This window comes from Bos indicus x Bos taurus, chromosome 17 (assembly GCF_003369695.1).
Source record: "Bos indicus x Bos taurus breed Angus x Brahman F1 hybrid chromosome 17, Bos_hybrid_MaternalHap_v2.0, whole genome shotgun sequence".
NCBI classification, from domain to species: Eukaryota; Metazoa; Chordata; class Mammalia; order Artiodactyla; family Bovidae; genus Bos; species Bos indicus x Bos taurus.
In genome coordinates, this window is record NC_040092.1 from 65624076 (window position 1) to 65650650 (window position 26575).

Consider the following 26575-nt stretch of genomic DNA (forward strand, 5'->3'; position numbering starts at 1 on the left):
TAAGCTAGGAAGAAGACCTGAAGAAACAGAAGGGTCATTTCCTAAGATTGATAACAGGGTGAAAGAAGAGGAGAGAGGACAAGCGTGGTGTTCAATGCCACTCTCCAACACAAGGGTCACAAGAGTCCCTGGGACTCCACCGGGAGGGCATCCTAACAGCACGGAGGGGACGCGTGCAGGAGACGCACATATTTTGCTTGCATTGGCAGTCCAGGAAGTGAAATTTCCATTTCTAGAAACAGTGTCTTCAAAGGACGCCAAGTTAGTATTAGAGCAAACTGAAATCCCATCACAATTCTATAGAGGGACAGACCAAGAAAGGCAGCTGACGTATTGAAGCAAATGAAACAAAGATGCAAAGCTTACACACAAGGAGGGAAGAGAGGCTTGAAGAATTCTGGAATCTATTAGGATGCACTATCAGAGGTCTGCTGCTTTTGATCCATTCTTAAAACTTCAGGCGTGGGCACACTAGAAACACCTAAAGTAGACAAAATAGTGTGGACAGAAAGATAAGAGAGAAATAGAAGAAATTTCCATCTAGCATGCAGAAAGAAAGATGGTAGAAATAGGTGAGAAGGTAGAAAATCAGCCTCTTTGGCATTGGGGAGCTGGCTGTAATGCCAACTAAGCCCTGGGGTGGTTACGGGCTGGCTTTAGAACCTACAACTAGGTCATGGTCTTCTTTTGCTGACTATGAACAATTTCATAAAACAGCAACATCAAACAATGCCATGCCATGACTATGATGAACCAACATAAAATATCACTCCGTAATCATGTCCCAAAAGACCAAAACATGAACTCCAGGCAAATAACAAAGATGGTCAAACATCCCGAATTCTAATATGAAAGACTGCTATTTCTTTACTAATTAGAGTTTTAGGCTCTGTCAAGTCTTCCATGATTCTAGATAAGACCTAATTAGGATATCTAAAATCATAGAATTACCCATGCTTCCTGACAGTACCTAATGCAGAAGAAAGGCCCACTTCCATAACCCTGACCTCAAATTATCATTCTTTTTCCAATTATTTTATTTACCCAATGCATGGATACATCCTGATTTTTAAATTCAGAAACGTTCTGTACAAGCCCTCCTAGTCCCAGTCCTTTTCCAAAGGCAGCCACTAGCCGCAGTTTGGAAACATATCCTTCCGGACTCTGTTCTCTACACTTACATACAAACTCAAATCCTTTAATAAATCGTTTTCCCGGAGATGTCCAAAGTTTCCTCATTGTCTACATTCTCCCTCACTGAATTAATTTATTCAAACAAAGGTTTATTACTAGGATCTTGATTGGAGGACACTGATACAGACTTTAGACAAAGTCATCAGAGAAAAGATAGGAATCGTGGGCTCATTTTAAAAGAAACAGAATTTAAGAAATCTCTAAGTAAGAATTATTTTCCATAACAATCTATTTCATCTTGGTAAGATGCACATTCTCCCACATGATAACATCTCTTAAATCAATGAATTTTACAAAGGTATCTTAACAAGTAGTGAACTAGAAGTTGAGACCTAATTGTGAGAAAACTGGATAAAATCAGGAAAGCAACAGAATTGAGTCTGTAATTTGGTAAATGACTAAAGAAGGGGGAATGCATTAACTCTCTGAATTCACTGTTTTGACAATCTACAACCTCAAGATTATATAAACTAGAGGAGAAACACTTGTAAAATATAAGCATATCATCTGAGGACACGTATACCTTGGAGATATTTTGGGTTCAATTCCATACCACGGCAATAAAGTAAATATCACAACAAAGCAAGTCACACAAATTTTTTGGTTTCCCAGTGCATAAAAATCCATTTGACATCATAGAGTTACAACATACTTTCAATCTGTTAAAAAAATTTTTTTTTAATTTTCAGAAAAATTTCTAAACCACACTGTATCTGAAAACCACAATAAAGTGAAGCACAATAACTGCATTCTTTTACAAATTGAAGATCTGTGGCAACTCTGCATCAAGCAAGTGTATGGACACCATTTTTCCAATGATACTTGCTCACATCACATCTAAACATCCACATTTTGGTGCTTCTCATATTTCAAACTTTTCCTTTTTATTATTATATTTATTATGGTGAGCTGTGATCAGTGATCTTTGATGTTATTATTGTAAAACTATTATGACTGATGGAGAAGGCAATGGCACCCCACTCCAGCACTCTTGCCTGGAAAATCCCAAGGACAGAGGAGCCTGGTGGGCTGCAGTCCATGGGGTCTCGAAGAGTCGGACACGACTGAGCGACTTTACTTTCACTTTTCACTTCCACACATTGGAGAAAGAAATGGCAACCCACTCCAGTGTTCTTGCCTGGAGAATCCCAGGGATGGGGGAGCCTGGTAGGCTGCCGTCTAGGAGGTCGTACAGAGTCAGACACAACTGAAGTGACTTAGCAGCAGCATTATGACTGAAGGCTTCAGTTATGGTTAGCATTTTTAATAATAAGTTATTTTTAAGTTAAGGTATACACATGGTATTTTTAGACATAATGCTACAGGATAGTGTAAATAACTTTTATATGCACTGGGAAACAAAAAATTCATGTGACTCACTTTGTGATAGTCACTTTATTGCAGTGGTCTCCAAGGTATGCCTGTATATAAAACATATACTCTCATTAACATACATATCTATATAGTACACTCCCTAACCTGACCCCTGAGAGGACCTGCGAGCATCTAACACCTAACTGTGTGCACCCTGGCTTGTGAGTACTATACCCCACTATACAGACAAAGCAGAAACAGTTGATTTAGTATCTGTGGAAGAAAAGCACAAAATGAACTTGAAACATCTACTTTTGTTTTCTAGAAGGCAAGGAAATGTCCAAGGAATGACAGGATATGTCCCAGTGGCAAAGGGGCCAGCTTAAAGGGACTCGCACCTACCAAGATGAAGACAATCTGAGCATGAAAATAACAACAGCAACTGATTATAATATGTCCAATAAAACAGGAAGCCATGAAGCCATGCTGATAAAACTGACTGCTGATAAAATTAACAATCTGGAAAATAGGATATTTAAAGAATTTCAAAGTATATCTCGACAAAACACTTATTAATCACAACTCTACAATATAGAAACCTGGCAGCTATACTTTAATCAAGTGATGAAAGTGGTCACGGTCAAGCATTTTAACCATTTTAACAAATCAAAATTGTGCACCATATGATCAGATTCTTTCCTTCTCTGTCCCAGAACAGTTCTAGCAGAGAAATATAATGATTTTAATCAAGAGGAAATATCAGATCAACTCAAATTCAGGGACACTCATTTGGTTGTTCCCAGTATTTTACAATAAACAATGTTTTGTATGTGCTTATATAAATCTATACGCACTCCTTTATATCCTTGAAGTAACTTCCTAAAGTCAATAAGCCCAAAGTTTAATTGTTGATACACACTGGCTTCCCTGGTAGTTCAGCTGGTAAAGAATCCACCTATAAAGCAGAAGACCCCCATTTGATCTCTGGGTCAGGAAGATCCCCTGGAGAAAGGGATAGGCTACCTACTCCAGTATTCTTGCCTGAAGAATTCCATGGACAGAGGGGCCTTGAAGGCTACAGTCCAAGGGGTCGAAAAGAGTTGGACACAACTGAGTGACTTTCACTTTCATACACTGTCAAATTGCCCAATTGCCCTAAAGAAAGAAAAAGTAATTTCCACCTCTTTATTAATAAAATTGAATATATTTTTTCCAATTGACAGGAAACATAATTGACTGTTCTGATCTTTTGAGTATTTTTATTGGAATCTTGTTCTTTATGATTCTACTCATCAGCCACCCACAACCAAAGCATTTTCAAATTGAATCCTAGCTCTATCAATAAAAGGTCAGTTTGTTTGATAACAGCTACCCTTAAGAGGTTATAGAATAAAAGTTCAGGGAAAACAGAAAGGATTCTGTCACTTACTGTGTGACCTTGGGCAAAGTTACTTAAGCTCTCTGTGCTTTACTTACCTCATCTAAAAAATTAACAGTGATACTCATGTCACAGAATTATTTCAAGGATTAAAGTACTTAGAACCTATACCACAGTAAACATACAATGAGTGACAGTTTCCCTTCCTACTCTTCTATTCTAGGACCACCTTTAAAATATTGAAAGGAAGTTATCATGTTTCCCTTTAGTCTGTACTTGAGGCTGAAAAGACACCCAAATTTTTCAATGATTATTCATGTGACATTAAGCACAGGTAACTTAAATGAGATGAAGCTTATAAAATGAAGTACCTTTACAAATTTCCCCATACAAACTTAAGATGAAAGGTAAATTCTTTTGAAAAATCTAGAACCCAATCCCAGATTTCACTGCTATAAAAAGTGGATTGCCAACAGTTTCATTTATCAGATTGGTATAAAAAACAAAGAGTCAAAAACATTTGGTAAATCTAGCCACTGTCCTCCACAGCCTGTCACTGCCTCACAACATTCCCAAGATTTCCTGGATTACTTCAATTTATCCAGGCACTTTGATTCAGCTTGCTCACTCAACTAAGGCAAAGTTAATTCTGGCTATAGATAAACAAAGCCAGGCTCTAATCAGGGGTTTTGTAGATTTAACTTATTAAGAAACAGCAAAGATCTGGGATAACGTGACCTTCTGAGAAACATGATTGGTCTTTAGGCAGAATCTGATCAATAATCAGCAGTTCTGATTACAGGTCTCAGACAAACAGAAGCATTGGGAAATGTGGACTGTTTTATTAGAGAGCGAGTACTTCAGCAATCTTCCCAGTTACCCTCTGGATAATTACCCAGCCTAGCTCTCAGAGTGTGGAGAAGGCAATGGCACCCCACTCCAGTACTCTTGCCTGGAAAATCCCGTGGACAAAGGAGTCTGGTAGGCTGCAGTCCATGGGGTCGGGTCGCTAGGAGTCGGACATGACTGAGGGACTTCACTTTCACTTTTCACTTTCATGCACTGGAGAAGGAAATGGCAACCCACTCCAGTGTTCTTGCCTGGAGAATCCCAGGGATGGGGGAGCCTGGTGGGCTGCCATCTCTGGGATTGCACAGAGTCGGACATGACTGAAGCGACTTAGCAGCAGCTCTCAGAGTGAGCATACTCCTACAAGACAAACTTATCCAGAGTGAATCTCTCTTTTCCACAACACACTTTCTTCCCCTTCCATTGATAATTAGAGTTGACTTTTCTTTTTATTAAGATTATAGTTTCTTGCTGACCTTCTTGCCATACTCGCCACCCGGCTCAAGAGAGAGCGAGCTATCATTACATAAAAAACTAACAAATTAAATATAATCTATCTTAATGAATAGGATTGATTTTTAAATGAAGTACACATTTTTTTCATACTAAATTTTTAAAGTACATGTATCAATTCCCATATTTTCACTGCCAAATGATTTCCAGTCTTGTATTTTGAAATTAAAATTTCAAACTGGAAGGCAAGATAAAGTGAAATTGAAAATATTTATTTCTGTCAGGGCCAATCCTTCTATTCTCACATAATGCTCATTAAGTCCTTCAAAGACCTAACACTGTTATTACACTCAGTTAATGATACCTGCGATTTTCTAGATTCCTGACAGCAATATGATCATTGAATCATGGTTGGCCACTGACTTCTGCTACCAGTGATTAATGAAATATTTCTGAGCTGTTTTTAGAGATAGTTTTTAAAAACCATCTTTATTTAGAGTATGTTGGACATTTTCCCTAAAAGGACTAATTGGCATCTTTTCTTGATCTTTTCTGAAGTTGACATAAAGGAATTATAAGGTTCAATCTAGTTAAAAATAGAAATAGAAGTAAAAAGTCTCAAGAAAATGTAAAGTAAAAAGTCTCAAGCTTCACAAAATAGTTTAAAACATTAGCTTTAACTGTCCAAACTGAATCTGATTTTAATAAGCTGAAATATATATCAAAATTTGCAAAAGACAAGGAGCATTGAGGGATCAAAAAAAAAAAGTAACAAAAATAATTCCTTGATACTACCCTAGAAATGTCAATTTTCAAACCTACATTTTTTTATTGTGATCTATAGCAGAAAGGGATTTTCTTTAACTAAAGTTTTTAAATCACAAGAAGACACATTATGGAGAAAGATAAACGAATCAATCAGCAACAGTTTTAAGGGAAAAAACACACAAAATTCACACCAGGTGTCCTTCATTCCTACCAGACATAAAAATGTAACTTCCAAATACATTCTGTATTTTTTAGCTCAGATTAGTCATAAATTTATGACAAATTAGTTTTAAACTAATTTAACAATAAAAATATTTTCAACAAGTGATCACACATGTAAATTCAAAAGCTACTTCCAACCTGTGAAATGCTACTGACTTATCTTTTCATTACCCTTACACTGATAAACTGTCTCCTTTAAACTGACATTTTTCCAGACACTCAAAAGAACAAAAAGGAAAATGTAAATAGATCATCTGTCTAGCATCTATCCAGAGAATAGCCAATTGTTTATTCAAGGTCCCTAAGGGTCTACATAAATAATGTCCTTTGCAATAAAGTCTCATTAAAACAAATGCCAATATTTAATCCCTAAACACTGTATTTTTCAACTGCATCCTCTCCCTTTTCTCCCTCTCTCCCTCCCCACCCATTCCAGACCTATTCAAGGAGGGACAGTCTACATGCCAGTTTAAACTCTTCATTAAATAAAAGAAACTTTTATTGAATAAGTAAAGATAAGCCTCTTGGGTCAAACATCATATGAAGTGAAGAACCAAGTATTTTCTTTCGACATTAAAAATAAACATTCTAATTCATATCAATAATATGCATGGCTCTGATAAAAAGAATACAGAGCCTAATATTCTAATAAAGGTATGATTATTGAATTTTGCAAATTAGCAGACTCAGCACTTAAAGAACTTAAGAGCAATTCATTTAGATCCTTCACTGGGCTTACTTCAATTCTGTTTTAATCATTTACGCTTTGCAATCACATACATTTGAAAAATACCACAGGATATTTGAATAAAGAGTATCTGCATCTTAACATGCAGTCTGGGCAATTAAACCTTTACTAATGAGTAACCTGAAAATCTATAAATTTTGATATATTTCTACAAACCTCTGCTTTCTCTTTCAGTGTTCTTTATAAACAAATATGCATACACAAAGGATATACTTTGTTCTCTGATGAATATTTTACAACTTACTTTGAAACATCTGTCATTATTATATTAAACATTTTTGCTAATAAAATGCTACAAGAGCTAAGAAATATTATTCAAACCAAACTCTGAAATTTGAACACTGATCATCATTTCAATAATGTACGCTGCTTTAAAATTTATTTACAAATTTATTTTTCACAAAATTATTTTGGAGGTAACGTTTTAACAGAAAAGTTCTGACCTCACATAAGCTGACAAGCTCCAATCCTTTTTCTGGGATCCAGTCCCAGTTTCTCTTTAATTGTGCCACACATAAAACACAGCAATCTCATTCTGATATCAAAATTTCCAAATAAACTTTTCTGGTACAAAACTCATGTTTTATGTTTTCTAGTCCCATGATTTCTTCCGAGGAAATTTCCATTTTGCTAAGCTACTATCAAGCATATTTTTATTAACCAACAACTATTATTCAATATGAACAGTTCATTTTTTGTTGCTGACTCACTATAAAATTCAGAACTGAAGTCATCCTATGGCACAAAGGTTTATTGTCTACAGGGACAGATATTAACTATACTTTCAAATAAAGAAAATAATCCCTGATCAAACCCAAGACTATTATCTAACTTGCTCAGATTTACAAGAATAAACTGCCCAGCCCAGCACATAATCACAATAACAATCAATTCATCCACAAATTATTTTCCCCAAATCCTGTTTGAATCAGAAGGATAATAAGATTCAATATACTGCATATAGCCTACTTTTTAATGGCAAATAACTTAAATCAAGAGATCTACCAAAAAAAAAAAGAAAAAAAATCTATCAACTAAAATTATTAACAGCAGAAATCTCTCTTTATTTGATTGGATTCCAGGTGAAAAGAGAACAGACTACAAGGGAAGTATGGTAGGCAAAAGCATGAAAAGCAGGGCTGTAGCTGGGAGGGACTGGGGGCGGGGGGGAGGGACAACAGAGGACGAGACGGCGGGATGGCATCAGCGACTCGATGAGTGAACTCTGGGAGTTGGTGATGGACAGGGAGGCCTGGCGTGCTGCGATTCATGGGGTCGCAAAGAGTCAGACACGACTGAGTGACTGAACTGAACTGACTGAGGAGAGTCAGAAACAGGATTTCTTATCAATGCAATAATATTCATGGCAGCAGTCAATGGAATGGAATAGAAGCAACAAACTAAAATCGTACCACTTAAGTGACAACAGGAGCCTAGTGACAAAGGAAGAGGGAAAAGATATCAAAACAAGTGACAAAACTAAAGACCACCATCATAAAAACAACTTACAATGACTTAAAAGAGAATGAATTAATTTTTTAAATAATGGGAGCTAGAGAGAAAAACGAAACTACTACAAATTCTACTCCAAATTGAAGACAGTGGGAACTATTTGGGAAATACTACCACCATAAACTATACAAAATTTAAACAACTGGGGGGAAACTGGTAAATTATGACCTGGACGCAGAGTGCTTCACGAACTAAAGCCTTTGACTGTGTGGAGCACAACAAACTGTGGAAAGTTCTTAAAGAGATGGGGACATCAGACCGCCTTAACTGTCTGCTGAAAAATCTGTATGAAGGCCAAGAAACAACAGTTAGAACTGAACATGGAACAACAGACTGGTTCAAAATTGGGGAAGGAGTACATCAAGGCTACATATTGTCACCTTAAGTATTTATCTGTTTAACTTCTATGCAGAGTACATCATGTGGAATACCAGGATAGATGAAGTACAAGTTGGAATCAAGCCTGCTGGGAGAAATAATAAGCTCAGATATATCCAGATGATACCACCCTATGACAAACTAAGACAGCATATGAAAAAGCAGAGACATCTATCAGCCAACAAAGGTCCATACAGTCAAAGAGAATTGGACCATAAAGAAGACTGAGCACTGAAGAATTGATGCTGTCTAATTGTGGTGCTGGAGAAGACTCTCAAGAGTCCCTTGGACTGCATGAAGGTCAAATCAGTCAATCCTAAAGGAAATCAACCCTAAATATTTCTTCAAAGGATTGATACTGAAGCTCCAATACTTTGGCCACCTGATGTGAAGAGCTGACTCACTGGAAAAGATCCTGATGCTGGGAGAGACTGAGGGCAGAATGAGAAGGGGGCAACAGAGGAATACATGGTCAGATGGCATCACCAAGTCAATGAACATGAGTCTGAGCAAACTCTGGGAGATGGTGAAGAACAGGGAAGCTTGCAGTCCATGGCGTTGCAAAGAGTCAAACACAATTTAGCAACTGAACAACAGTAACATCCAACAATTACAACAGTCTTCAAGATAGAAAATTATTCTGTAATTCTGCATATGGTTCTTCAGGGTGAGTATTTTATACTATAATGATTACTGGAAAATGGCTTCAGAAAAAAATCCATCATACTGTTTTATATTAAATAGCAAACCAGCGTGTGTGTTCTCACCTTGCAACCCCACTGACTGTAGCACACCACGCTGCTCTGTCCACGGGATTTTCCCAGGCAAGAATACTGGAGTGGGTTGCCATTTCCTACACTAGGGGATCTTCCTGACACAGGGGTCATGGCAGGTGGATTCTTTACCACTTGTGCCACCTGGGGAGCCCCCTCTCTATCAAATATTACCTATAACTCAGCCTTTTTCTATTTATATTAAATATTACCCATATATCAGCTTTCTTTCTATTTATCTCTTCTGAAGACTGCAGGAAATTTTTTCTTTCCCTTGTATCACTATTATTTATTTTATTTAACACTTTTTCTATCTTTATTGAAGTAAGTCAGACAAAGACTGCACAAATTTTTAAAACTCAGATCCTATTTAATTTGTTCCATAAACTGAAATTAAAGGGCACTGTATTCAAAGTAAGATGAAAATACTGAACTTACTACATATGGTCCAGGAAGTTACAAGAAATTAATATTACTGAATTTAAAAGATGGCAGCAAGTTTCATAGATATTAGTAACATCTGCCTTTTTCCCAACAGAGGGCTGGTCTAGAAAGATCACAGTTGACTCTTTTTAAGAGTCAACTTTAGAGATGAAAGAACAGAAATTTGTTTAACTGGTCCAAAATAGATCACCAAATTGCTTCTTCTCCAAAATACAAAAAAAAACAAAACAAAAAAAAAAAAAACACACATCACAGTATAATGGAACAATAAAGAAGAAGGAAATTCTACTAGAGTACTATACTTATTTTCCTTTATAGTTTCTCACTAAGACAATGAATGATGAAAAAATATATACATATACAATACTATTGCAAGATATTAATGACACAGGGATGAAGAGGGGGTAAAACTAAGAAGGTATAATACAGGAACTCTCTATCTTCCATTCCTATAACTTAAAACATCTAAAAAATAAGATCTATTACTTCGCTTAAATGTTTTAATAAAACAAAAAATGAGACAGCACAAGGCTGCCTACTACCATTGAAGCTTTTAGCTTCCTTGTAAACATTTTCCTTCAACAACTATCTTTCCTAAGTATAAAAATAATATGTGAAGTGAAGTCACTCAGTCGTGTCTGACTCTTAGCGACCCCATGGACTGCAGCCTCCCAGGCTCCTCCGTCCATGGGATTTTCCAGGCAAGAATACTGGAGTGGGGTGCCATTTCCTTCTCCAGGGGATCTTCCTGACTCAGGGATTGAACCCGGGTCTCCTGCATTGTAGGCGGACGCTTTACCCTTTAAACCACCAGGGAAGCCCAATAATATAGGATTACGGATAAATTTTTGGAAAATTAAAAATTTCAAAAATCAAAATTTCCAGTAATTCATGGGAATAATAATGTAGCTTCAGTGTACATTTCCTTGCTTTTTATATATGAAAAATATATACATACTTCAAGTATTTACTATTACACAGCATGTAATGTCCGACTCTTAGCAATCCCATGGACTGCAACCTACAAAGCTCCTCTGATGGGATTTTCCAGGCAAGAGTACTGGAGTAGGTTGCCATTGCCTTCTCCCCAGAAAAATACTATTTACATGAAATAATGTCCCCCTTGTTTTAACTTGGTCTTTTTTTTTCTTAAACACTGCAGCAGGTTTAATAGCAGCCCCAAAGGTATGCCCAGAACCTAGAGAGAGGACTGTATTTAGAAAAACAATCTTTGTACCTGTGATTGTGGACTTTGAGACTCGATGAGCCAGGATTAAGGCGGGCCCTTGTCTGTCTATGCTCAGCTGCTCATTTGCGTTGACTCCTTGCTACCCATGGACTATAGCCTGCCAGGCTCCTCTGTGCATAAACTTTTCCAGGCAACAATACTGGAGTGGGTTGTCATTTCCTACTCAATAACTTGGTCTTTTTACTATCACATAGTCTTCAAGTTCACCTGGTATTATCACTAAGTTTCTAATCAATAGCTAGGATTTAAGGTCTTGTACCCAAGACTTCAGAAGGAATATAGAAAGAGAGATGGGACAAAAATCAAACTGCAGTGGGAGTTACTGAACTACCAAGACTAACACCTGAATGATGACTCGGGGGCAGCATTCCCTTCCCAAGTATCTAAGTCAGACACTGTGCAAGAGAGAGCAAAGTACTGGACACCACATGAACATCTGGCAATTGACAACCAGACTCAAAGACCAAATTTCACCAAAACTTCCTTATACTAACTCTACGTATATACATCTCAAGAGCAGGGACAGGAAAAAAGTATTTTAATAGATCTGTCATTCATTCATCCACCCAATCAGCGGCATCCAAATCATCATACATTACTATGTTTAAGTGGGAAAAGTACTGAAATCCTTGATTTAACTTATTTCACATTACTCAAATTTATTCAGAAAATTATTAAATAATCAACAACATACTACAACAGTATATTCATTTAAAACATGCCTTACAAAACTTTTTACTTAATCAACAATCCTAAACTTTGCTAAAATGAGATTAAGAACTTTTTGGTTGTAATCACTGGTAACAAACTCACCAGGTGATTCTCCCCCCACATCTGAGGCTTGAGCTGAATCTACTGAAGAAACCACACTAACAGCATTGGTAGGTATACCTGTAAGTGTGGAAGGTAAGACTGCTGATTTTTTTGTTGCAACGATGACACTTCTGTAATAAAGAAAATAAATAGATTTTAAAATATAGAAGATCACACAGTTACATAAATTTCAAAACACAAAATAGGAAACCAATTTCTTTCTACCATATTATCTCTATTTTCATGTACAATTTAGAAAATATTCTCAACAAGGACTCACTTCAATAGTATTCACATTAATTTATTCTTTACTTTTCAGAATCAAGATAATGTTCTATGAAAATATAATAATACATGTTAACATTTAAACTTATATTTACTACATTCTTTAAATTTAAAATCATCTTTAATTATCCAACTTAAAATATAAACAAAGGTATATACAAAAAAGAAATATGGCATTCATGTGGAGAAGTAACTTTTTCTTAACCTCAGAAGTAAAGCAGGAAACTCAACCGATTTCTACAAGAATTTTAAAGCACCAGTAAGTTGAAATGATAAAACCTTAGAAATCTTATAAAGTAAGAAAATGCAGACATTAACAATTTTTAAACATGTATACAATCAAATTTTTACTTTTCAATCCTCAAAGACTATCTTGTGATAATATTACAAAGAAAAAATAATGCACACATATAAAAGCTAGATGTAAAAATATCAACTAATCAAATTTGTTCATCTCTGTATTATTTAAACACAGGTATTTATGATATACCAATTTCAATTAAAGGGTAATACTTTATGCCAAAAGAGTAACTAAAAGACCTTATTAGGCATAACATAAAATGCACTTTTAATTGAAGTTAGCTCCATAAACATGCAAAAACACAGTTAATGAGGTAAAGAGGACAGCTGATATATAATGCACTCCCACAGCAGTGCTTACTTTTAATTACCTGGTGTTAACCATAAGCCTAAAGTCTTCAACATTCAATTTGTTTAATCACATCTTTTGTTGACAATATTGTAACTGCAAGCTTCAAGTATTCCCTTAACAGCTTTATTCAGTTTTGAAATAAAGTTACTTAGACACTTGATCCCAATAAATGCATTCAGAAGTGAAAATTATACAATTCCAATATTTTAAAATATATTTTGTTTCTTTTGTTACATCGAAAGAGATAACACGAAGTGAAATAGGTTCTGTTTTACTTCAGTGCCTATCATGTGACAGCAAACACTGCCACCAATTAAATCCAGTTCTCTGTGCTAGGCATGGCGTAGCCAATGTACTGGGGTGGCTGGTGGCACATCATTATAAGGGTGACTGCCAATGTTAACTATACACTAAAAAATAGAAGCAACAGCCACCTGAGCCCTCAATCCAAAATGCTGTGCTTAAATCACGGTAGCTTGTATCACGTGAAGATTATTGACTTTAGGGGGAGTGGATGACCACCCCCCTGCATGTGTGCACGTGTGTGTGTACACGTGTGCTGGTAGTACATTCACAAAACAATACAAAATGTTCTTTGTGAATTACCTGCTTGAAGGCAAAACTTCACAAGCCTGTTGTTTAAGAAAATCTGTAGCGACTTATTTGCTAACAAGCTATTTTGACGGGAGAGGGGCGAACATGGAGGATTTACTCTGACATTTGACCACAAAAGAAACAACTAGCAAGATCTAGTTTACTCATACAAGAGCCAAGTACTGATAGGAGCAACAATTTAGTATTTAGAAAAGGGAAACCGTTTTTTCTATATTTGAAATTTAAGCCATAAGCCTACCCTATGTACCGGCGATTCTACTCTTAGAAATTTCCTCACCATAACTTAAGTCCATAAAGAATAGATACAATAACATTAAGAAATGCTTTACTAATAACAACCAAAAACTGGAAATAGCCCTGAATCTTTAAGCAGAAAAATGAATTAAAATTTGGTGGTATACACATAGAATGGAATAATAGTAATAGAAATAAACTACTGATTAACATAACATGTATGAATCTCAAAAGCATTTTGTTAAGTGAAGGAAGCCTTATACAGAAGAACACATACTTTGTATTTCCTTTAAGGATGTAAGGATGTAAGTCCTTCATGAACTTCCTACATGACGTTCTAGAAAAGGCAAAATTAATCTGTTGTTTAAACAATATAGAACAATAATTGTCTGTGAGGGTAGGATAGGCACTAGCCAGGAAGAAGCGTTAAGGAGCTTTCAAGACTGAGGACAACTCGACTGGAAATTTAGGTTAGGTGTTTAACTTGTCAAAACTCATAAAATGGAACACTTAAGATTTGTGCCTATCATAGTATGTACACTTTACCTTAAAAAACTGTATTGGTCTTTGGTTAGAGATCTACGCGCCTTAACTGTTTAAGACCGAAGTGATCTTATGCCTGCAACTTACTTTGAAATGCATAAAAAAGTAAGACTGATGGATACAGAGATGGTTATACGGAGAACTGTACAATGAAGTAAACAAACAAAGACTAATTGCAGAATCTCAATGACAGGTCACTAAATGTTCACTGTACAATACTTTGAACTTCTCTGTATGTTTAACAAAATGGTGAAAAGATAGCAACAACAAAAAATTTACCACAGATGTCCTGTAAAACACATAATTTCTATTCGTCCAAGATGGCACAGTTAATAAAAGATAACAAAAGAACCTGACCTCATTTCTGTTCCTTCAAACAAGGGCCATTAATAATGTTTTCAATCATAAATAACAGCTATAACTTAGTTCAGTAAATATTTATTGTCCTATATCTTTCACACATTCTCATTCCAAACACATCTGAAGTGTGGCTTCCTATATGAATTTACATTTAACTAGCATTCCTTACAGACTTCTGCAATACGCTCTTACGGTTCTTGAACTAAGCATGTACATTAGTTCACAGCTCCAATCCTCTGTGCGTGCTATTTCTCTACCAAGATCCCTTCCGCTTAGTCTGTTTGCCAGCAATCTTCCTTCTCACCTTTCAAAACCTTGCCAAAGGTTAAGCGTCCCCAGACAGCCAAGGTGTTCTTGTTCACTATATTCTTTGTGTTCTCACGTGATCCAATTATACAAACTTTAATAAATACATACAATACATGATCCTATCATATAAACTTAACAAATCATTAATGAATGCTAAGATTAAGCACTGATAATATGTCAAGAATCACTACTCAATTCACAAAATAATCCTAACATACTTATTACTTTCATTTAAAAAACTGAAAAAGTAAAGTTCAGAAAGGAAAAGTAATTTGTCAAGGTAGATGGCAGAACTGCCCCACAATTCTAGGTTTATCTAAACAAGGGCCTCTAATTTGAACCAGTTCCTCATACTGACCTTTAAGTTTTATTGAGATATAATTCACATTCCATACAATTTATTTATATACAGTATAAAATTAAATGGTTTTTAGAATATTCAAAAACTGTACAACCATCACAATTATATTAACATTTAAACATAATTCTATATTATAATCTATAAGCAATGAGAATAAAGATTTCCAAGATTTAAAATTATTAATACATATGTACTACTACTAAAATACAAAAATATGTCTGTTCAAGAAAAACTGAGTTCTTTAGCAATTTCCTTAGTACATAATAGAAAAATAGAATGAATCAATTTCCATATTCAATGATTGTTTCAAATCACCTCTGAGAAAGTAACATAATAATGCTTTAGCTTTGGGCTATATAAAAACAAAGAAAATTCAGTCACAAAGATTCATTTAGAAGGACATTAAGTAGGAGGCAAATTTCATATTTTCACTCCCTTTACTGTTTTTATTACTATAAATTTTCTGTGTAAAAGACTAAAATCTTCAACACAGGGTATACTTAAGCTGCCATACTCATCATGTATAAAGTGTGACTCTAAACTGTTAGGAATGTTGTTTAGTTGCTAAATCCTGTCCAGCTCTTTTGTGACCCCATGGACTGGAGCCCACCAGGGTCCTCTGTCCACGGGATTTTCCAGGCAAGAATACTGAAGTCGGTTGCCATTTCCCTCTCCAAGGGATCTTCCCGACCCACGGATCAAAGCTGTATCTCCTGCTTGACAAGCAGATTCTTTACCTCTGAGCAAATGGATTAGTAAAGGCTGTCTTAAAATTTTAATAAAATGGCATCATTTTCATCCTACAGCTTGAGGTTCTACTTAAAATAAACTGAAATCCTTGACTGAATTTTTGATATATGCCATCAATTTTAAGAAAAAGCACTTCAAACTTTCTGGCATAAAAAAATCAGAAGACAGATAAGTCCTTTAATTATGCAAGCTGTTTTTCCAAACTTTCAAGTTATAACGAAATATTAAAGTATAAAATTCCACATATTATAGCTTTTTTTCTTTATACTCACCAACTTTAATAATTAGTATCTGTAAAGCACTATGCCAAGGACATATATGAATTATGTTACTTACATTTACAACAAACTACCACCACCATGAGGGGATTATTTATACTAACAATCCGAGAGGTAAGCACTTCATATTATTAGCCCCATTTTACAAATGAGAAAGAAGTAACTTTCCTTAGCCTCCACAGATAGAAAGTATAAACACTGCTGACTTTTCTTTTTCTTACCTGAACTAGGGAGACTTTTTTGAAGATTTCTTTTTATTGAGTAACAACAAAAAGAGAGCAACATTTTCTTCCAGATCACTAAGGTTCAGAAGTTCCATTTCAGAACTGTATCAGTTTGAAATATCATAAACTTTCACAGAAACGCTATTTTCTTTAACATGCAAATAGTTCACTAAAGGAGAAGAGCATTTTAAGCCAAGTACTTTAGTCCCTAAGGATCTAGCTGAAAAGCCAGACAAAGCCCTTGAACTTTATCAAGATAAATCCCTGGTATCCACTAATCACCAGAGAGGATCTCTGAGTGAGATAAGAGCAGGAATTTTGGCATGGGAATGAACACAAACACCTTGCCATCCACAAAGGCCCACAACCTGGCAGCCTATCAGCAAGGTTCCACTCATGGAGCTGTTACTCTAAACTTTCCAGCTATTGCTTGGAAGTTGATAATTCTTAAGATATGAGGAGAGTTGTGATTTCTGACACAGCATTCCAGAGATAAATACACGATCAGAGGGATGCTTTGAAATTCTCAAAGATACTCCTTTGGTCTAAAGCTGCATGAAAAGTTTTTCAAAAGGTGTCTCTTGCTTTGAAAAAGAGGGGGGGAAACCAGAGCAGTTTGCTTGCCATCAGACAATATGTTAAGTGCATACCAGACATGTAAGCTCCAAATAGCCTCCTGAAAAATAGTATTGCCAAATTCCCCTTTGTTTTGTATTTTAATAAATCTCTAAAATTGTATTCCCTTTGCAGTTTCCTGAATAGGTTCATAACCTACTCACTGAAGGTATCATGAAGGCACAAAAAATTTTTACACTATTTAAAAAGAAATAAATGCCAAAACACATGAAAATTGGGGAATTTATAACGAAACAACTTTGATTATATTAGAAATATACATTAAATATAAAAACCTACCCTCAAGTTTTTCTCATTATTTAGTCTAAGACAAATACAAATTTAAACAAGTTTATAAATACTGTCAATTTTTTCAAAAACCTAATCATTTACACCTCAAAATATAGTCACTGCACTTTGTCATATACTTTTTGAGACATACGGAAACATATATATATATATTTTTTTTTTTAAGACCATTAAAGCCCAAATTAAACTGTACTCTGCTTTTTCATTTAATAATATATCTTCAACATCATTTTACATCAATACATAGTGTTGTGCTTCTCTCTCTCTCATCAGTGGCTGCAGAGTATTTACCATATGCATAGGAAACAACACATGTAACCAGTTCTTCACTTGCAACCATGTTCGCATAGCACTGCCAAATGACAGGGTAGAGAGTCACTGGCTATGGCTCAAATCTCAGCTCCACCACTTTAGCACAAGAGCTTAAGCTGCTTTTTTACATTCCCTATGCTTCAGTTTCTTCATCTGTAAAGTAAGAACAAAAACAGTATCTGTCTACCCACCTACCTGCCTATCTACAACAATGCACTTTAACACTTTAACAGGGTAAAAGCTCAACAGGTATTAGCTTAATTATGAAATTCCTCTTACAGGAAGAAAACATCTTGTACCTGCATACATCTGTATAAACTTCTAGAGATATAATTAAGTTTGCATATTTTAAACTTTAATTAACTGCCAATTTTCCCTCAAATAAACTGAACCACGATGCTCTCCACAATATACCCTCAATAAGACTACGCATAATCTTTTAAACTTCTAGATTTCTTCATGCTAAGTGCTACAGATCAATATATAGTCAATATCATTTCACACCAACACATATTGTTCTGCTTTTTTTCCGCTTTAATAGCCATATAGTATCACAATGTCATACAGGAAACTGAGACTCAGGAGGATGAGGTAATCTGTCCAAATCCACTAATAAGTAAGTAATCAAGCCAGAACTCACACACAGCTGTGTTTGATTTCCAGAAGCAATATATAACTCCTACGACCCTAATTAAAGAAAAAATAATAGGAAGAAAGGAATAAAAGGAAAAAAAAATCTGACTCTAGCAACCACTGTATCTACAACAACACATCATACATATACCAATATGTTATTTACCTGGAATTTAGACTATCAGTCTTACCATTCTAGGACACTTGATCTAAACTTTAGATGAAGGAAGAAGGAACAAGATGACAGAGGGTGATGACAAAAAGATTTTCCAATAAAATTATATATTCCCTGAGTTCAGCGCACCTTAATTATATAAATCATTTTAACCAGCTTGAATGTCTAATGTGCCAGCAAGTCTGAAGTAGAAAATCAAGAGATAAGATGAAATACAGAGAAGGCACAATGAAATAAACAACCAGACAGAAGGAAATTATGATGAAAATATGTCAAAAGAAAACAGAAGCCAACTGGAAGGAAATCCCACTGGCCAAATAAGAGACAATTTCAGTATCAAGATAAACACAACTGAACAGGATAATTCATTCTATAAAACAGGAAATCTTAAGGCCATATATTGAATGTATTGAAATCATTTGATGAAGATGATAACAGTTTCACAGTACCTCTTCCCAAGGAGAAACCCAGAAAATACCATTTAAATAAACGATCTGAATGAATATCATCAGTAACAAGATAAAACTGTGTGCCACTAGACAGAACACAATAGGAAGAAACAGTGCCACTTCCGTGATACTACTCCCAAACACGCTTTAAATTGAACCGAATTTCGAGGAAACATTAGACAAACTAAACTGAGGGACACTCCACAAAACATTATGGACTCTCACCTTCTAAAGGGTCGAGGCTATTAAATTTAAGCAAAGACGAAGGAACTATTCTTCTAAAATGAAGGAGAATAAAGAGACACAACAAAATACAGTATACAATTCTGAATTCAATCCTTCTACTAAAAAGAGCATTGCTGAGAAAAATCAATGAAACTTGAAATGTGTTTGAAGATTTGAAGGGAGTATGATATCTATCTTAATTTCCTTATTGAGATGAATTTACTGTGTATAGCAGAAAAAAACACAATAAACTATTCAAAAAGGATGGAGTACTGTATCAATTTCCCCTCAACAGGTTCAGGAAAAGTAAAAGTTCTTTTAATTGGCAACTTTTCTATAAGGTAGAGCTTGTCAATATTGTAAAGTTTAAAAATAAAATAAAAGAAAAGAATTCAATAACTCAAATATATGTCTTACAGAGAGAATTTCAGAAAATTTACCGTAAATTTAATATAAAGAAAAATCTCAAGTAAATTAGCCGAAGGTTTCTTAGAACAGAACCAACAAAATCAGCAATCTACAGTCAGCTCTCTCAAGCTGTCAAGACAGACACTTAGATGAATTCCTGAGTCTGCCAGAATTCACAGATTCCCACTTTCTCCACAAAGCCTGGCACATATTGACAGCAGGGGAGTGAAAGATAGCCATCTGGAAGAATAAGTGATTTCTAAGTTGCAACAAACAAAAGAAGAAAATTATTTAATATGCAACTTGCTCTAAACAGTCAGCAAAAACAAGGCCGGGAGCTGACTGTGACTCAGATCATGAACTCCTTATTGCCAAATTCAGACTTAAACTGAAGAAAGTAGGGAAAATCACTAGACCATTCAGGTATGACCTAAATCAAATGCCTTATGATTATACAGTGGAAGTGAGAAATAGATTTAAGGAACTAGATCTGATAGAGTGCCTGATGAACTATGGACTGAAGTTTGTGACATCATACAGGAGACAGGGATCAAGACCATCCCCAAGAAAAAGAAATGCAAAAAGCAAAATGGCTATCTGGGGAGGCCTTACAAACAGCTGTGAAAAGAAGAAAAGCAAAAAGCAAAGGAGAAAAGGAAAGATACACCCATTTGAATGCAGAGTTCCAAAGAATAGCAAGGAGTGATAAGAAAGCCTTCCTCAGCTATCAGTGAAAAGAAACAGAGGAAAACAACAGAATGGGAAAGACTAGAAATCTCTTCAAGAAAATTAGAGATACCAAGGGAATATTTCATGCAAAGATGGGCTCAATAAAGGACAGAAATGGTATGGACCTAACAGAAGCAGAAGATATTAAGAACAGGTGACAGGAATACATAGAAGAACTGTACAAAAAAGATCTTCATGACCAAGATAATCACGATGGTGTGATCATTCACCTAGAGCCAGATATCCTGGAATATGAAGTCAAGTGGGCCTTAGAAAGCATCACTACAAAGCTAGTGGAGGGGATGGAATTCTAGTTGAGCTATTTCAAATCCTGAAAGATGATGCTGTTAAAATGCTGCATTCAACATGCCAGCAAAGTTGGAAAATTCAGCAGTGGCCACAGGCCAACTTGAAAAAGTCAGTTTACATTCCAATCCAAAAGAAAAGCAATGCCAAAGAATGCTCAAACTACCGCACAATTGCACTCATCTCACAGGCTAGTAAAGTAATGCTGAAAATTCTCCAAGCCAGGCTTCAGCACTACGTGAACCGTGAACTTCCAGATGTTCAAGCTGGTTTTAGAAAAGGAACCAGAGGAACCAGAGATCAAATTGCCAACATCCGCTGGATGATCGAAAAAGCAAGAGAGTTCCAGAAAAACATCTATTTCTGCTTTATTGACTATACCAAAGCCTTTGACTGTGTGGATCACAATAAACTGTGGAAAATTCTGAAAGAGATGGGTTCTTGAGAAACCTATATGCAGGTCAGGAAGCAATAGTTAGAACTGGACATGGAACAACAGACTGGTTCAAAATAGGAAAGGGAGTACGTCAAGGCTGTATATTGTCAAACTGCTTATTTAACTTCTATGCAGAGTTCATCATGAGAAACGTTGGGCTGGAAGAAGCACAAGCTGGAACCAAGATTGCCGGGAGAAATATCAATAAACTCAGATATGCAGATGACACCACCCTTATGGCAGAAAGTGAAGAGGAACTAAAAAGCCTCTTGATGAAAGTGAAAGTGGAGAGTGAAAAAGTTGGCTTAAAGCTCAACATTCAGAAAGGTAAGACCATGGCATCTGGTCCCATCACTTCATGGCAGACAGATGGAGAAACAGTGGAAACAGTGTCAGACTTTGTTTTTCTGGGCTCCAAAATCACTGCAGAAGGTGATTGCAGCCATGAAATGAAAAGACTCTTACTCCTTGGAAGGAAAGTTATGACCAAACTAGATAGCATATTCAAAAGCAGAGACATTACTTTGCCAACAAAGGTCTGTCTAGTCAAGGCTATGGTTTTACAGTAATCATGTATGGATTTGAGAGTTGGACTGTGAAGAAAGCTGAGCACTGAACAATTGATGCTTTTGAACTGTGGTATTGGAGAAGACTCTTGAGAGTCCCTTGAACTACAAGGAGATCCAACCAGTCCATCCTAAAGGAGATCAGTCCTGGGTGTTCACTGGAAGGACTGATGCTGAAGCTGAAACTCCAATACTCTGACCACCTCATGCAAAGAGTTGACTCATTGGAAAAGACTCTGATGCTGGGAGGGATTCGGGGCAGGAGAAGAAGGGGACAAGAGAGGATGAGATGGCTGGATGGCATCACCGACTTGATGGACGTGAATTTGGGTGAACTCTGGGAGTTGGTGATGGACAGGGAGGCATGGGGTCGCAAAGAGTCAGACATGACTGAGTGACTCAACTGAGCTGAACAGAATGTAATATTAACATTATTCTTAAACAATCTTAATGATTATGTTGATAATAGCATTGAAACATGTATTTTATCATACGTGAAACAGATTGCCAGTCCAGGTTCAATGCATGAGACAAGGTGCTCAGGGCCAGTGCAAGGGATGACCCTGAGGGGTGGGGTGGGGAGGGAGGTGGGAAGGGGCTTCAGGCTGGGGGACACATGTATACCCATGGCTGATTCATGTCAATGTATGGCAAAAACCACTAAAATATTGTAAAGTAATTAGCCTCCAATTAAAATAAATAAATTTAATTTTTAAAAAATGAAATGATATACAAACCCGTCAACAAAATATCATAATTTTTAAAAACTAGATTAAAACATCCCTTTTTAATGCTGAAGCTACAAAATTTAGCAAAGTTAAATTCCTGCTTAATCTTTAAACTCCATTATAATGCATGTATTTATAAGATGCTAAAACAAAAGGCTATTTTTTTTATTTTATTTTATTTTTTAACTTTACAATACTGTATTGGTTTTGCCATATATCGAAATGAATCCACCACAGATATACATGTGTTCCCCATCCTGAACCCTCCTCCCTCCTCCCTCCCCATACCATCCCTCTGGGTCATCCCAGTGCACCAGCCCCAAGCATCCAGTATCGTGCATCGAACCTGGACTGGCGACTCATTTCATATATGATATTATACATATTTCAATGCCATTCTCCCAAATCTCCCCACCCTCTCCCTCTCCCACAGAGTCCAAAAGACTGTTCTATACATCAGTGTCTCCTTTGCTGTCTTGTATACAGGGTTATTGTTACCATCTTTCTAAATTCCATATATATGCGTTAGTATACTGTATTGGTGTTTTCTTTCTGGCTTACTTCACTCTGTATAATAGGCTCCAGTTTCATCCACCTCATTAGAACTGATTCAAATGTATTCTTTTTAATGGCTGAGTAATACAAAAGATATTTATAGTACCTGTCAAAAGATCTGAACTGCACAGGTTGTTCAGCAGAGAGATCACCAAGAGCTCCAAGGCAGGCTGGTGGCAGAAGGGCAGGATCCACAGTGACTCCATCTGCTGGTATGTTTACTAAGCTTCGGAGAATGTCCTTCACGTTGACATTTTTTGAAACTGGAACTGATGGTGCAGCCTTGCTATCCGATTCATTCCCTCCATCACTTTTGGTTTCCTGAGATTTACTGACTTCTGAAGAAAGAGTGCACAGTGCCTCGTTGACGGCATCGGGACCGGCACCGACGCGCGGAGGCACTCCAGGAGCAGCCACGTCTGCGCCGCTGCCTAGCCCAGGAGCTGTTTCTCCCCCAGTGCCTGAGTTCCGCCTTGGAGCAGGTGATGTGCTTTCAGATTCCTCCACAGATGCTGGAGTTAATGGGCTTGATGCTCCTGGTGAGTCCTCTACATCTTACCCAGAAAAAGAAGAAAAGTAAAAATAAAAAAGATTTACAAATAATTTTAAAAAGGTACATTCACTCCTAATTGTTTTAGATTATGAAATATACAGAATGTTTTAAAAGGCTAAAACAAATTAATCTATAAAATGTACTGAGTAAATATACATATAGTGAAATAGTTTAATAAAATAGTAATAATAAATAAGGTTAGCAAAGTATCTGAGAAAACCCCAAACTGAATATGACATACCAATGGGTAGCAATACAAGATTGAAAGCCATTGGTCTGCAAGAAAAAGTCCAAAATCCTTAGGGTATACTCAAGGTTCTTCAATAATATAAGTCTGCTAGGATGTAAACTTCATCAGGGTAGCGAATTTGTCTTCATTAACACTTCACCTCCAGCACCAGTGACCATGCCTGGGCCTCCAACAATGCCCGGCAAGTACTAGGTCCACCAGTAAGTATTTTCCAGATCACTATTCATCTCCAACTTCATCTCCTGCTACTCATGCCATAATACATACACAACACAAAATTGCTTACAATCTGCTGTATGGGCTTCTGTGCCTTATACACGGCATTTTTTGAGATAAGAGTCCCAAGACCTCTACCTCAGACATAGTTTCTACTAGAAAACATGTTACCAACCCTATATGGATGAATGATTCAATGAGCTTTAAAAGACAGTCCCACAAGGAACATCACCTTTTCTATTTGATTTTCATTCCCTCCAATCAGGTGTTGATTCCATTTCAACAAAAATGCTCCATCTTGCTAAATCCAATGGCAATTCTCGACCTAACAGCTCTTGACATAACAGGAACAACTGATTATTCCTTCCAGGCTGGTAACACTCTTCCAGCTTTTCACATACCTTACTGTGATTCCTTCTTTACTTCCTTCACTTTTCTTTCTCCCTTATTTCTTAACTTTGTGGAATTTAGTACTCAGTTCTTAATCCTTTTACTTTTTATATCAACATTTATATCGTTAATGGTCTCATTCACTCTCCAAGTATTAAATATCACTATTTCAATCAATCAATCAAATTTAGATTGTTGTATGTAACACTACTTTGCCAACAAAGGTCCGTCTAGTCAAGGCTATGGTTTTTCCTGTGATCATGTATGGATGTGACAGTTGGACTGTGAAGAAGGCTAAGCGCCGAAGAATTGATGCTTTTGAACTGTGGTGGTGGAGAAGTCTCTTGAGAGTCCCTTGGACTGCAAGGAGATCCAACCAGTCCATTCTAAAGGAGATCAGCCCTGGGATTTCTTTGGAAGGAATGATGCTAAAGCTGAAACTCCAGTACTTTGACCACCTCATGCAAAGAGCTGACTCATTGGAAAAGACTCTGATGCTGGGAGGGATTGGGGGCAGGAGGAGAAGGGGACGACAGAGGATGAGATGGCTGGATGGCATCACCGACTCAATGGTCATGACTCTGAGTGAACTCCGGGAGTGGGTGATGGACAGGGAGGCCTGGCGTGCTGCAATTCATGGGGTCGCAAAGAGTCAGACAAGACTGAGTGACTGAACTGAACTGAATGTAACTGCCTACTTTACATTTTTTTAATATGTCTAAAAGACATCACAAACACAATATATCAAAAATTAAATTTCTTATCCTTGCCTGAGTATGTTTCACCTTCAGTCTGTCCAACTGCACATTATAATTATTCTTGACTACCTTCCATATTTCACATATGCATGCCTAATATTTTTAAATACTGCTTTCTCACCATCAGAATATATGCAAAATCTCACTGCTTCTCACTAGCCCTACAGTTACCACCCAGGTCAATACCCAAATCACCTCCTGCCTAGATTATTGCAAAATACTCCTAACTGGTTATGTTAGACTGTTACATTAATGGATCTCTAGGTCATGCCTCCTGGAATTCAACCCCTTGAGTAGTTCTTGAGTATGGACTAGGCCTGACTTCAGTTCAGTTCAGTTGAGTTGTTCAGTCATGTGCGACTCTTTGTGACCCCATGGACTGCAGCACGCCAAGCCTCCCTGTCCATCTCCAACTCCCGGAGTTTACTCAAACTAATGTCTATTGAGTTGGCCATCAAACCATCTCATCCTCTGTCATCCCCTTCTCCTGCCTTCAATCTTTCCCATAATCAGGGTCTTCTCCAATGAGTCAGTTCTTCGCATCAGGTGGCCAAAGTATTGAAGCTTCAATTTCAGCATCAGTCCTTCCAATGAATATTCCAAAATCTGAATATATATGAATATTCAGGACTGATTTTCTTTAGGATGGACTGGTTGGATCTCCTTGCAGTCCAAGGGATTCTCAAGAGTCTTCTCCAAAACCACAGTTCAAAAGCATCAATTCTTCGGCACTCAGCTTTCTTTATAGTCCAACTCTCACATCCTTACATGACTACTGGAAAAACCATAGCCTTGAGTAGATGGACATTTGCTGGCAAGGTAATGTCTCTGCTTTTTAATAAGCTGTCTAGGTTGGTCATAACTTTTCTTCCAAGGAGTAAGTGTTTTTTAATTTCATGGCTGCAGTCACCATCTGCAGTGATTTTGGAGCCAAAGAAAATAAAGTCTGTCACAGTTTCCATTGTTTCCCCTTCTATTTGCCATGAAGTGATGGGACCAGATACTATGATCTTAGCTTGCTGAATGTTGAGCTTTAAGCCAACTTTTTCACTCTCCTCTTTCACTTTCATCAAGAGGCTCTTTAGTCCTGCTTCACTTTCTGCCATAAGGGTGGTGTCATCTGCATATCTGAGATTATTGATATTTCTCCCGGCAATCTTGATTCCAGCTTGTGCTTCATCCAGTCCAGCATTTCTCATGATGTTCTCTACATATAAGTTAAATAAGCAGGGTGATAATATACACCCTTGAAGTAC

The 26575-nt window shown here is 36.7% G+C and overlaps 1 protein-coding gene across 5 annotated transcripts in view; it reads right to left on the bottom strand.

Annotated features, from left to right (window-relative positions):
* The window catches only part of LRBA (LPS responsive beige-like anchor protein), a 756962-nt gene that overhangs the window by 544835 nt on the left and 185552 nt on the right, over positions 1–26575 (bottom strand). For all 5 annotated transcript variants that reach the window (XM_027513423.1, XM_027513426.1, XM_027513425.1 and 2 more), the window contains exons 30-31: positions 23259–23706; positions 12096–12226 (exon numbers count right to left, since the gene is read on the bottom strand). In XM_027513423.1, coding sequence (XP_027369224.1) covers positions 12096–12226; positions 23259–23706 — 579 coding nt within the window. The remainder of the gene's footprint in view (positions 1–12095; positions 12227–23258; positions 23707–26575) is intronic.